The sequence below is a fragment of the Erpetoichthys calabaricus genome, chromosome 11 (genome assembly GCF_900747795.2).
Source record: "Erpetoichthys calabaricus chromosome 11, fErpCal1.3, whole genome shotgun sequence".
Classification (NCBI taxonomy): domain Eukaryota; kingdom Metazoa; phylum Chordata; class Cladistia; order Polypteriformes; family Polypteridae; genus Erpetoichthys; species Erpetoichthys calabaricus.
In genome coordinates, this window is record NC_041404.2 from 136,055,689 (window position 1) to 136,069,360 (window position 13,672).

The 13,672-nt window shown below is 47.2% G+C and overlaps 1 protein-coding gene across 1 annotated transcript in view; it reads left to right on the forward strand.

The window, feature by feature from the left end:
* LOC114660968 (dynein axonemal assembly factor 5-like) overlaps window positions 1-13,672 on the forward strand; it is a 68,625-nt gene that overhangs the window by 2,042 nt on the left and 52,911 nt on the right. Inside the window, exons 2-4 of the mRNA XM_051934112.1 lie at window positions 9,698-9,882; window positions 11,677-11,801; window positions 11,896-12,014. Coding sequence (XP_051790072.1) covers window positions 9,698-9,882; window positions 11,677-11,801; window positions 11,896-12,014 — 429 coding nt within the window. The remainder of the gene's footprint in view (window positions 1-9,697; window positions 9,883-11,676; window positions 11,802-11,895; window positions 12,015-13,672) is intronic.

Here is a 13,672-nt window from a genome sequence, read left to right on the forward strand (position 1 = left end):
TTGATGGAGAAGTTTAGAGAAGAACAGAAGGAGTTGCATTGTGTCTTCTTTGTGGACCTGAGAAAGGAAATGACAGGGTGACTGAGAGGAGCTGTGGTATTGTATGAGGAAGTCGGGAGTGGCAGAGAAGTACGTAAGAGTTGTACAGGATATGTACGAGGGAAGTGTGACGGTGGTGAGGTCTGCGGTGGGAGTGACGGAGGTGGGATTACATCAGGGATCGGCTCTGAGCTCTTTCTTATTTGAAATGGTGATGGACAGGCTGACAGACGAGATTAGACAGGAGTCACCATGGACTGTGATGTTTGCTGATGACATTGTGATCTGTAGCCATAGTAGGGAGCAGGTTGAGGAGACCCTGGAGAGGTGGAGAGGAATGAAGATCAGTAGGACCACCAAGACAGAATACATATGTGTGTGAATGAGAGGGAGGTCAGTAGAATGGTGAGGATGAGGGGAGTAGAGTTGGCGAAGGTGGATGAGTTTAAATACTTGGGATCAACAGTACAGAGTGATGGGGATTGTGGAAGAGAGGTGAAGAAGAGAGTCAGGAGTGATTGGTGACAGACGGGTATCAGCAAGAGTGACGGGGAAGGTCAACAAGACGGTAGTGAGACCAGCTATGTTATATGGGCTGGAGACGGTGGCACAGGAGACAGAGCTGGAGGTGGCAGAGTTAAAGATACTAAGATTGGCATTGGGTGTGGCGAGGATGGACAGGATTAGAAATGAGGACATTAGAGGGTCAGCTCAGGTGGGACGGTTGGGAGACAAAGTCAGAGAGGTGAGATTGCATTGGTTTGGACATATGCAGAGGAGAGATGAGAGGTATATTGGGAGAAGGGTGCTAAGGATAGAGCTGATGGGTAAGAGGAGGAGAGGAAGGCCTAAGAGAAGGTTTATGGATGTGGTGAGAGAGGACATATAGGTGATGGGAGTAACAGAGCAAGATGCAGGGGACAGAAAGATATTGAAGAAGATGATCCACTGTGGCAACCTCTAATGGCAGCAGAAAGAAGAAGAAGAGGTGTTGCATTTTCTTTGTGAACCTTTGGCCCAGTCTGAGCTCCAAAGCTCTCATAGAAGGATTTCATTAAGGGTACCTCTGTACTTTGTCCCATTCAGCTTCCCCTCCAGCCCGTCTAGTCCCCCAGTCCTTGATGTGCCCGCCACCGCGCTTCACCATTGGAGTGACGTTACACGGGTGATGAGTGATAACCGTCTGATATTGGGTTCATCACACCAGAGACTCTAGTTTGTCCGATTAGTCTGTCAGTCATTTAGGGGTGGAACTACACAGGTGTTTTATTTTCTTGTGGGGCAGCTCTACTCCCCACGTCGTAGCGCAGCACACAGTACTGCTCAGTCCCTTCCCTTCTTTCTTTCTCTCTCTTCTGTCGTCTCCTCTCCTCGCCCTGCAAGCTTTACCCTCCACCTCCCGACTCTGGCTCCGTGAACACCGTGAGGCGGCCTCCTTTATAGCACACCCGCCAGTGCTCCAGGGGCACTCTGATCTTCCAGCGGAAGTGCTTTAAGGGCCCTCAGAATTACTCCATGTGTTCCCAGATCCTCTTCTGGCAGCACTTCTGGGTGTGGTGGAACTGTCCAGGCGCCCCCTGGTGGTGGCCACGGGCTCCAGCAGGGTTGAGTTTCCAAGCCCATGGCCCAATGCAATTCGGGGGGGGGGTTGCCCTCTTGTTCCGAGGGAGGTATTGCCCTGAATATGTCTTCTCCATCCATTCTATAGATGATAAATTAGACTGGACTGCCAATACTGATGCTCTGTGTAAGAAAGGACAGAGCCGGTTATACTTCCTTAGAAGGCTGGCGACCTTCAACATCTGCAATAAGATGCTACAGATGTTCTATCAGATGGTTGTGGTGAGTGCCCTCTTCTACGTGGTGGTGTGCTGGGAAGGCAGCATAAAGAAGAGGGACGCCTCACGCCTGGACAAACTGGTGAGGAAGGCAGGTTCTGTTGTTGGCATGAAGCTGACCAGTCTGACATCTGTGGCGGAGAGACGGGCGCTGAGCAGACTCCTGTCAATCATGGAGAATCCACTGCATCCACTGAACAGGATCATCTCCAGACAGAGGAGCAGCTTCAGAGACAGACTGCTGTCACCGTCCTGCTCCACTGACAGACTGAGGAGATCACTCCTCCACCACACTATGTGACCCTTCAATTCCACCCGGGGGGGTAAACGTTAAAATTATACAAAGTTACTGTCTGTCTGTATACCTGCATTGTTATCACTCTTTAATTTAATATTGTTATCAGTATGATGCTGCTGGAGTATGGGAATTTCTCCTTGGGATTAATAAAGTATCTATCTATCTATCTATCTCTATCTCTATCTCTATCTCTATCTCTATCTATCTCTATCTATATCTATCTATCTATCTATCTATCTATCTATCTATCTATCTATCTATCTATCTATCTATCTATCTATCTATCTATCTCTCCCCCCCCCAATCCTTCCATCACAGGGGCATCCCGGCCATCCGCCACACCATATAGTTATCTCTCTATTATAATAAAAAAATCCTGGGGCGAGACATTTTTAGAGAGACACTTTCACGTCCTGTGAGACGAGACTTTGTGCCCAGAGATTTAACCATGGGGCCTGGGGCTGGAAACAAAAGGCAAAGAGTAGATGACAAAGTAGAACATCGTAAACAATTCAAAAACATTGGCGCAGTACACATAAGAGATAATGGAAGTACGAAGATTCGAAAGTCTCAAAAAATGATAGTAAAGATCGCATTAGCGCAAACAAATGGAAATTATTACTCAGTGAAATAGCAGAACAGTGCAAAGAGATCGAATATATTGTTCAGATTTAAACTTTGTCAGAGACTTGTAGATCATTTAATTCATATTGCCATCAGTTTCTTCCCAATGAAGAGGCCGATCTGCGAGAATTCAAAGATTTGTTATTTGGTGAAAGTGAAATCCACGCACATGAGCGGCAGAGACATGAAGTGGCTGGCACGTAGCGCAGGCCGAGCAGCAGGTGAAGCCCTCTAGTCTTAAAAATCCAAAGTCTGTGTTGGTTACAAATGTGTGTTTCTGAGGCCTAGACTTAGCTAAGCCAAAAACTCCGACTCCATTTTGGTCAATTTCAAGGGGCTGCTTTGACCGTGTAGGGTCATCTGGACCAAATGTTTTAATTTCACCCCATACGATACCAATTAATGTATCCCTGTACCCCAAATGGGACCCCCTCTCCCCTCACAAATTTGGCTGTGTCTTGGAAAGTATTGATCTTGCAGCAAAGATATTTACAGGGGGTCTCCTAACTGGTCACTTTTCCAGATGTGTGGGCCGTTGGTTGATTTAACTTGGAATAACCCCATTTGTTGGGCATCATTCTTTTTTTTTTTTTGGTACCCAGTCAACCCGTTTTTCTCAATGAAGAATGTAATGAGAAGTCAAACAAAATGACCCCTTTCATTGGCAAACTAAAAAGATTACAATATGCCAGCTTTGGAGGCCACTCATCCTGCCCGAAGAAGGGGCCCGAGTTGCCTTGAAAGCTCGCATATTGTAATCTGTTCAGTTTGCCAATCCAGGGGGGTCATTTTGCTTGACTTGTCACTGCATTCATAATGGCTGACACGGTACAACACCCTAGCACTACAGACATCAGTGAAGAGCACTAATATGCAGTGACAGCACGAGGGGGGCACAGCGGTAGCGGTTCACTTTCCGGGAGCTTCCTGTGTGGAGTTCTCATGTGCTCCCCGTGTCCGTGTGGTTTTCCTTTTCTGATTTTCGCCAACAGAAGTGTGAGTTGGGTGGATGGGCCCCCGATGAGTGTTTGTGTGCCCTGTGCTGGACTGGCACCCTGCCCAGGTGTTGCTCCTGCCTTGCGCCCAGTGATTGGCTCCAGCTTCCCTTGTGACGCAGGATTAGGAGGATGGATGAGTGGACAGATGTGAGGTCACCTTTTGATAAAGACCCCCAAAATGGCTTATTGCATCCAGAAGTCAACGGTCCTTTCCTTGTAATGTGACACTGCTCCTCTTGGCCGTGACAGTACAGTTAGGTTTTTCGTATAGCGCCCTTCAGCACCCAGCTCCCAGATTATACTTATTACTAAATACAGAACTAGCACACGTAAAAATACAGATTTGTTAAAACACACACAGACGAGGCTTAAACAGAAATGGAAGCCATCAGGAACTGTCCATGAATTCAGCTTACAACGGAGGGGCTTCAATTTGTGAAAAAACAAAACTGGACACCTCAGCTAAGTAGCCACCTTCAACCCCCCCTCGGGCATTCTGCACTGAGGGGCTACTCGAGGACTGTCACTACAACTCCTTAAAGGGGTCCATGTTTCTCTAGGGACCACTTCTGTTACGGTGGTACCTCAGTGGCTAAGGATCTGCAGACTGGCACCTGGGAGGCTGCTGGAAGGGATCCTACTCTGTTGGGCCCTCAAGCAAGACCCTTAACCTGAGAATTGCTCCAGGGGTGTGCTGTACAATGGCTGGCCCTGTGCTCTTAAAGCCCCCACCCTCTACAACAATGCAACCCCCCAAACCCCCCCCCCCCCCCCCCCGCCCGGACATCCCCAAGGTCATGCTAAAAGAAGATTTCCCTTAAGGAATTAACAAAGCGCATAAAAATCCAAAAATATTAATCTCAATTAACGGAGTGCTCTGCACTTGTGACAACAACAAAGGAGTCAAACGGTTAAAAGTGAGGAAATTGACACGCAGACCGGGCGCCTGGTGGGCTCATTGCAGCAGCCCCCCGGCACGATGTAACTTTTAACAATCGGAGGTTTCCAGTTTTTCTGATGGTAAATGCCGGTTTCTATTTTATATGAAAGTAAACCTCCAGCTCCATCAAAGGAGGGTCACCGTGGCTGTGGGTTATAATTGGCACCTCTTGCTTTGAATGAGTTATTGTGCCACGGTAACATGGACCTGCCTGTCACATCTGTCTGGACAACTGCGAGGCAGTTCTGCCCACTGACTGTGGTGATGTGCTGCACGCGGGTTCTGTAAATGAAGTAAGAATTTCACGCTCGTCTGTACACAACAATATGGCAACCGCTAAAGCAAGTGAGACCCTCGGGACCGTGACCCCAAAGAAGTGTGATGGGGTGACCAGAAAACAGAAACACTGCCATGTGCCAGGTGTGCCCCAGTGCTGCCCTTCACAGCCTGCTTAGAGTTGTTGGTCTGTTCTGGTTCTGCAAGGCGCTATATAGAGCAAGGCTCACCCACCCTCTGTGTAAACAGCTGGATTAGGTGCGACTCCAGAGCTTTCATTTTGTGTTGAGCCCCCCGGCCCCATGTCTTTACATTTTGTGTTGCGCCCGACTGCTCCCAGTAATCCCCTGTTTTCTCTAATGGTTCCTTTTGTGACTGAAGTTAAGCTGCCAACTGTGTGCTGTGACTTGGCACGGAGCGCCAGCCGGCGTTCAGGACAGGACCAGCGAGCACTGTGCCAACTCTTTTATTTTGACAGTGTCAGGAATGCACCCGCTTCACAGTCAGGATAAGACTAGCCAGCTCTTTGAAAGCGTCCTGGCAGGCGTTCCGGCAGAACTGTACAGGTGTTTGGATTAATGACATCTGAAATGCTAACAAAGCCGCCCGCCTGACACATTCGCTCCCGTCGGATCGGCCGCCTGCGCCCAGCTGTGCCGAGAGCAGAGGCCTGAAGGATTTGATGTGTGTTTGGGACCCTCTGAGCAGTCGGCCAGGGGTGCCAAGTTGAAAGAAAACTCAGCTGGGCTTGAAAACACGGGACAAAGTCCTGGACTGATTACTCTATCATTTTCTGTCGCTTTCCCTGTCATTTAGTTCAATCAAAGCGCTTTAGGAAATAAACGGGTCAAAATGCGGTAATCGCAGAGTTAAACCCCAAATGGAGGGTTTGGAGAGCGCAGCGTTTACGGCGCTGGCTAATTGAAAAGAAAACAGTCAAGTCTTGGCAGTGCCAGCGTAAGTGAAGCTTGGCTGACAGGTGCAGTCTTGTGCTCGGGAGAGGAAAGTCAAATTACCTGCGCTCGAAATCACGGCGTGCTGGCGAGTTGGAGAGGTGGGCCTCGAGTGCCCGAGACCCTGCGTGCCTCATATAGCGCACTGCAGATGTACCTGCCGGAGACTCGGAGTTTCAGTTCTCGTGGTCAAGGTCAGGGTGTCTAGATAGATAGATACTTTATTAATCCCAAGGGGAAATTCACATACTCCAGCAGCAGCAGCATACTGATAACAATGTAGGTATACAGACGTTAACATTATACAAAGTTACTGTTTACCCCCCTGAGTGGAACTGAAGAGTCACATAGTGTGACGGAGGAACAATCTCCTCAGTCTGTTAGTGGAGCAGGATGGTGACAGCAGTCTGTCGCTGAAGCTGCTCTTCTGTCTGGAGATGATCCTGTTCAGTGGATGCAGTGGATTCTCCATGATTGACAGGAGTCTGCTCAGCGCCCGTCGCTCTGCCACGGATGCCAAACTGTCCAGCTCCATGCCAACAATAGAGCCTGCCTTCCTCACCAGTTTGTCCAGGCGTGAGGCGTCTTTCTTCTTTACGCTGCCTCCCTAGCACACCACCGCGTAGAAGAGGGCGCTCGCCACAACCGTCTGATAGAACATCTGCAGCATCTTATTGCAGATGTTGAAGGACGCCAGCCTTCTAAGGAAGTATAGTCGGCTCTGTCCTCTCTTACACAGAGCATCAGTATTGGGAGTGCAGCTGGATGATAAATTGGACTGGACTGCCAAGTATTTATAGGTCTGCACCCTCTGCACACAGTCACCTCTGATGATCACGGGGTCCATGAGGGGCCTGGGCCTCCTAAAATCCACCACCAGCTCCTTGGTTTTTCTGGTGTTCAGTTGTAGGTGGTTTGAGTGGCACCATTTAACAAAGTCCTTGATGAGGTTCCTATACTATACTACTATACTATTCCTATACTCCTCCTCCTGCTCACTCCTGATGCAGCCCACGATAGTGTCGTCAGTGAACTTTTGCACGTGGCAGGACTCCGAGTTGTATTGGAAGTCCGATGGCTGAACAGGACAAGAGAAAGTCCAGTCCCCTGTGGTGTTCACCACAATGTCAGACCTGCAGTTCCCGAGACGCACATATTGAGGTCTGTCTGTAAGAGAGTCCACAGACATCTCTGTCAGCTTGTCCCTGAGGAGCAGAGGTTGGATGGTGTTGAAGGAGCTAGAGAAGTCCAGAAACATGATTCTTACAGCACCACTGCCTCTGTCCAAGTGGGAGAGGGATCGGTGTAGCATATAGATGATGGCATCCTCCACTCCCACCTTCTCCTGGTATGCAAACTGCAGAGGGTCGAGGGCGTGTTGAACCTGTGGCCTCAGGTGGTGAAGCAGCAGCCTCTCCATGGTCTTCATCACATGTGACGTCAGAGCGACAGGCTGGAAGTCATTTAGCTCACCTGGACGAGATACCTTTGGGACTGGGGCGATGCAAGATGTTTTCCAAAGCCTCGGGACTCTCCCCTGTTCCAGGCTCAGGTTGAAGATGCTCTGTAGAGGACTCCCCAGCTCCAACGCACAGGCCTTCAGCAGTTTGGAAACAGGCCTGGGTGGGAGTCCCCCACTCACCTGAGCTGCACTTCTTAGGTGACACAGACTGAAGGTGCGAGTAGGCCGGGATCTGGGATGTGGAGACCGCAAGTGCTGGGTCACTCGCGTAGGATTGACTTGGCGTCCCCAATTATTATTAACATTGGGATATTCAAGTTTAAAATACAAGGAAAACGGAGCAAAGTCTGACCAATGTGTACACCGATATGAGGGAAACGTCAAGAGGCACCCAAAGTCACACACACACCCGGGTTCAGGTGAGTGACCCCGTTACGGCAGAAAGTGGATTTGTTATAAGTGGGATGGGCAAGTTGTATTCTGGAACTCTCCTTTGACGCGGCAGCAAAAAACCGGGAGTGCTCTCCCCTCGACTTTCTCGTATACTCTGATGTGGAGATGGATATTTGAGGAGTAAACCGCAAGTCAAGCGTTAGATTGTTATATGATGGACATTAAAGAGCCATCAACAACAAATCAAATCCAATGAATAATATATTGAACAATTCTTAGGAAAGAAAAGTTGAGTAAATTGGACTCTGCAGCCGCATGAATAAAAGATAAAGGACCACTTCTGGTTAGCGGAAATAACTCAAAAGTTGATTGAGATCGACATTTTGTACCAAATACTCATATGCAAAATTTGGTTGACCGAAGTGAAAGTGTCCTCAAGTTATCGTGTTTACACACAGACAGACGCACACACACACAGACATAATTCCAAAAATGGTATTTTCAGACTCTGGGAAGTCTAAAACGTGGAGATTCATCAAAATCTCGACATCCTACGCTTCATATACGAGAAAAAAGAGTTCAACGTCCTCGTCGGAAAGAAGAACATGGCGCCATGTTTAGTCAAACTAACACTGGATTTCTAGGGCGCTGTTAGGCGATCACACGTCACACACTCTTTTCCGCTTGGCAACTGAGCCCTGCAAAGGCTGGCATACTGCTATGTGGGCTCCTTGGCACACACCCACCACTGCTGGCCTAATAGCAATGTGGGTATTTTTACTCAAAGAAGATAATTGTGTTCAGTTACTCGTCACTTTAAATGGTAGACGGAGTACGTAATACGCGTCACTTTTACTAATCGTGTTGCCAAGTTTAGCTCGATACATTCAGCTCATCAACCTAAATGTAGCGATTTCTGAAATGTTGAGGCAGAGTATTTCAGCCAGGAGGTGAGGACTAATGTGATAAGATAATATTTATTACCTGTGGCCGCTGATGACGGCGTGTGTGAAGTACAGCCTGACACGCGCAGTCGACTAAATCCTCAACAGTAACCTGGTTAAGGGTTTACACCGCCAGATAATTGGAGAGAAATCTACCTCGTTTAAGGGGGTTTCTCCAACTGGAGTGAGGGTCTCCATGGCATCAGAGAGACCGGGTTTCTGTGAGTCACTGGGTTAGTGAGGCTCATGTAGACCTGCCTCTTGATGCTGGGGTCCACGTGTTTCTAGTAACTCTGGAGGCGGGGTTTGAGCTTGACTGACATGGGCAGAGGGTTTGGGAGTGGATGTCGTGGCACTGCTCGTACCTTCTCCTCTGTCTTCCAGTAGCTGGAGGTGCTGTGGCTGCCTCAGATCAAATTTTGTCTTCCACAGTTTGTGCTCCTGGGTATGGTATAGTGTGGCCACTAGGGGGCAGTCAGGTAAGCACAGAGACAAGACTGAACCAGATGTCGTGGATGGTTTTATTTTTCAGTTTCAGACCAAGTAGTCATCCCTCCCTCTGGCACAGTGGGGTCCTCCTAATGGTACCAAATAGCCGGTGAGCAAATCAATGCCATTTACCAAAGGGTGGTGGGTGCTGGCCTGGTGCAGCATCTTGGCCCATTGTGGCACTTTCTACTTCCCCTTTATACTTGACATTTGCCTGGAATGGGACCACCCAGTCATGTGACCTGCTGGCCTGGGCTGACTCCTTGTGGGCTCTTGAGAAGGGTCTTCTCCTGCACTCTCGGCATGCCTCAAATGAAGATTTGGAGTGAACTGTGGCCGTGCATGTTCTTGAAGTTGTCTGTCATATTACAGCTACTTTCCACTCTTCCCTTCATTATACATCTTTTATTTATTTATGTGTTTTTATTTATTTTTTTTTGCAGAGCACTTTCACATGCAGTCAGAGTCCCTCATCAAGCCTTTAATGCAGACCATTTCACACCAGCATTCACGGGTCCGGGTGGCTGTCATTATGGCAACGGGAACGGTGATCCAGTGTGGGAGCGGCAAGTCGGTGGACGACGTAATTTCACATCTTGCCCAGCGCCTTTTCGATGACGCACCGCAGGTAAAATGAGCAGCTTTATTGCCGTGAAAAAAGGCAAACGAGAGGCCTGAGTAAGAAAGCAGTCCGGTTAAAGGAGTACCAATAGAGGGGCTGGCATGAAAGGCCAGTATGACGTTTTAAAACTCGGAAACGGGACGTGGAGGTGAGAGAGACAACTGAGCTAACGGGAAGTGCATAACAAAATGAAACCAAAACAAATGAATATTAACTTTGCTACCAAAACTTAACAAGAGGTCAAGCTGAACGAAACTTGCGAGAAGCACAAAAGCAAAGAACCCATTTTGTTGTATCCACAGATTGGATAACGAGAGGAGCCCCCAGCTGACCTTTCATCTCATTGCAAGGGTTGTGACTCCTGAAGGCATGACCCTAGAAACACAAGCAACAGCGACATTCGAATGCTCGATAGAAGGACCTGAGAGTAGAGGTCTGGAGCTAGAATTTACAAAATGAAGTCACATGAATGTAATAATGACCGTCATTGTCATGTTGCAAGGTCCACTTTCGGTTCATTCTCTGAAGGTGCCTTTATAGCAGTGTGCTGTGTGTGTGTGTGTGTGTGTGTGTGTGTGTAATATATAGATAGATAGATAAATATAGATAGATAGATATAGATATATATATATACATACATACAGTTAGGTCCATAAATATTTGGACAGAGACAACTTTTTTCTCATTTTGGTTCTGTACATGACCACAATGAATTTGAAATGAAACAACTCCGATGCAGTTGAAGTGCAGACTTTCAGCTTTAATTCAGTGGGGTGAACAAAACGATTGCATAAAAATGTGAGGCAACTAAAGCATTTTTTCAACACAATCCCTTCATTTCAGGGGCTCAAAAGTAATTGGACAATTTCATGGGCAGGTGTGGGCAAGTCCGTCGTTCTGTCATTTATCAATTAAGCAGATAAAAGGCCTGGAGTTGATTTGAGGTGTGGTGCTTGCATGTGGAAGATTTTGCTGTGAACAGACAACATGCGGTCAAAGGAGCTCTCCATGCAGGTATATTTATATCTAGAGATATAGAGAGAGATATTTAGAGATGTAGATATATATCTCCACTGCATCCCCTCTTGGGGATCGAACCTCGGACGTCAGCGTCGGAAGCGAAGCCTCTTTACAATGCGCCACGGCATGTGTTTCGTTTATTTGACAGCCTGGAGATCGGAGTAATTACATTCATAGCATTCGTAGTCTGAATCTTGATCTGATTGTATGGGTGGTTACCTACCAGGTAATGCATGTGGTTGGTCTGCCAGTCTGCAAACATCCACCATGGGGCCCTCTCAGTTGCGAGAAGCAAATCATAGACTGTTACATAGTTTACTGCGGTGGAGTGTGTACGCCTGATGAGCCCAAATAAGGGCGAAACACGTGTCGCGTACTCTGCATTATTTGACAGTAAACTATATAACCTATATAAACGAAATGCAATTTCAGTGTACGAGTGCGAATATGAAATAGAAAAGGACACTGTACATGGTAGCATTGTTTGAAGTTAAATAGTAGCACTGCTTTGAGGCAGGGTGCCACCCGTTTACAAATCTGAGCAGAAACGTGCGTATGCAGGGTGTAAAGCTAGAACACTGTGCTTTTTCTTTCTGTCCCATGCACTTCATTCTCATGGAATTTGACCTGTAATTGCAAGTTAGACGCATACCCTTTCCAAAAGTGGCCCCCAGTCTACAGACTTGGAGTATCGGTGCATTACACAAAGATGGCGTCCTCTGAAGAATGTGTGTGCGGTGGACCCCTATGTGTATTTGACGATGCACTTTGTGTTTTTAGGTTCGACAGGCCGTTACCAACGTCGTCGGCAGTTGGCTTTTGAAACTTCGAGATCGGTACTCATACTTTCATAAGCTAATTCCACTGCTTCTTAGCAGCCTGAATGATGAAATACCAGAAATTAGGTGAGGATTTGTTTTTCATTTTAATGGTTTATTTAAATAGCAAAATTAGGCGAAAAGAAGACTTCTGATGGGCTGTTTGTGTCTCCAACTGCAGGCATCTGGCACTCGACTACTGGAGCAGAGTCGGCCTGCAGTGGCAGCAGGAGAACGAAGATGATCTGAAGGACAAGCTCGACTTTTTGGTTTCTCCTGTTCCTCATTACCCAGTAGGAGGTGAGTAATTGGAGACTCGACGTGGAATCTTCTGGAATGTGGTGGTCATCAGCACTCAGCAGTCATACTGTCACATGTCCAGAGTACGGTGAGATACACACACACACACACACACACACACACACGTCGTCACGTCATTTGAGAACATACATAAGAAATGTGACAATGCGACCATTCAGTCCATTGAGCTTACTAATGGCTACGCTCTCTGTGTCTCATCCGCATCCTTCACAGAGGTTGTCCAAGTTTTCTGCTTCCACTCTATGTCTTGGTAGTTTGTTCCAGATTCCCATAACTCCTTGCATAAAGAATTGCATCCTGTCTTCAGTCCTAAATGTCCTTCCCTTTAATCTCCACCTGGTGTCCTTGAGCACACGATTCACCGTTAAGCTGAAAGAATTGTGCTGATCTGCTTTATCGTTGCCTTTTGAGGCTTGTGAAGACTTGGATGAGGTCTCCCCACAGTCTCCTCTTCTCAGACCAATCAGGTTTAACTCTCGGAGTCTGGTCACAGCACGACATGTCCTGAAGTCCTGGGGTGCATCTTCTCTGTACGGCTTCCAGTGCTGCTATGTCTCTTTTTTTTTTTTTTTTTTGTAGCGCAGTGACCCAAATGTGGTCTCGCTGGTGTGTTATATAGTCGACTCATAGCATGCCTCAATTTATATTCAGTAGTTTGTAAAATATAACTTAACATTGAAATTCCCTTTTCAGTCGCTTCTGCACTTTGCTTGGACTTTGACAATGCTGTGTCAACACAAACGTCTAAATCCTTTTTCAGATGTTGCTTCCCGGAGGCCAGTGTCTCCCCTCGTGTGTGATATTTGACGTTCCTGTTGCCCTCCCCTTATGTGTTTATAATTGACGTTCCTCTTGCCCACATGTAGCACTTTACACTTTTTTATTTTTCTCCATTATCCCACATTTTCCAGATGTTTGCCCAGGCCGTGTCACCTGCGCATTTCACAAGTGAATTAATGAATGAATGCCATTCATAGAAATCCGAAGTAACAGCTGACCAAGGAGAGACCCCCGAGGCTCTCCACTGATGAGCTTTCTTCTCTTATTTGTATGCTTTGTTTCTTGACGGTTCATCAGCTTGAGGTCCAGTTTTGGAGGTTACCTCCGAGATATTATCGAATAACAATCTCAAAATGTCCACCTTAGTCCCGTGTCCATCACACCACCAGTTCAGCTGAAGAGAGGCCACTCACTGTTAGGAATTGTTCATTTACCAGTAATTGTACATATTCACCGTGCTGTTGGGTGCCCGTTGTTATGGGCGGGTCCTCGGAGGTCACGGCGTGGGTATTCCAACACTAAGGATATGCAAGTTCTTCGCTGTCTGAGCACCACATAAACACAAACCATTCTGTCGCTTGCTTTGCTGGTTGTCCGAGAGCGCAGGTTCAAGACGCGCCTCATACTTGCGTTAGCTTTGCGTGTTTAGTGTTTCGGGCTCCCTGTTATTTTGCAATACATTTTATACAGGGTGGTGCATTGAAATGGGAAATTTTCAATGCACGAATAAACACATTACGAAATACATTTAATGATGAAGTGGATTGTACAGGATATGCAGTTAACATTGATAATCAATAATCATTCAATATTCGTTTTATGTTTTGTACAAAACATCACAGAGGTGTCGTCCATTT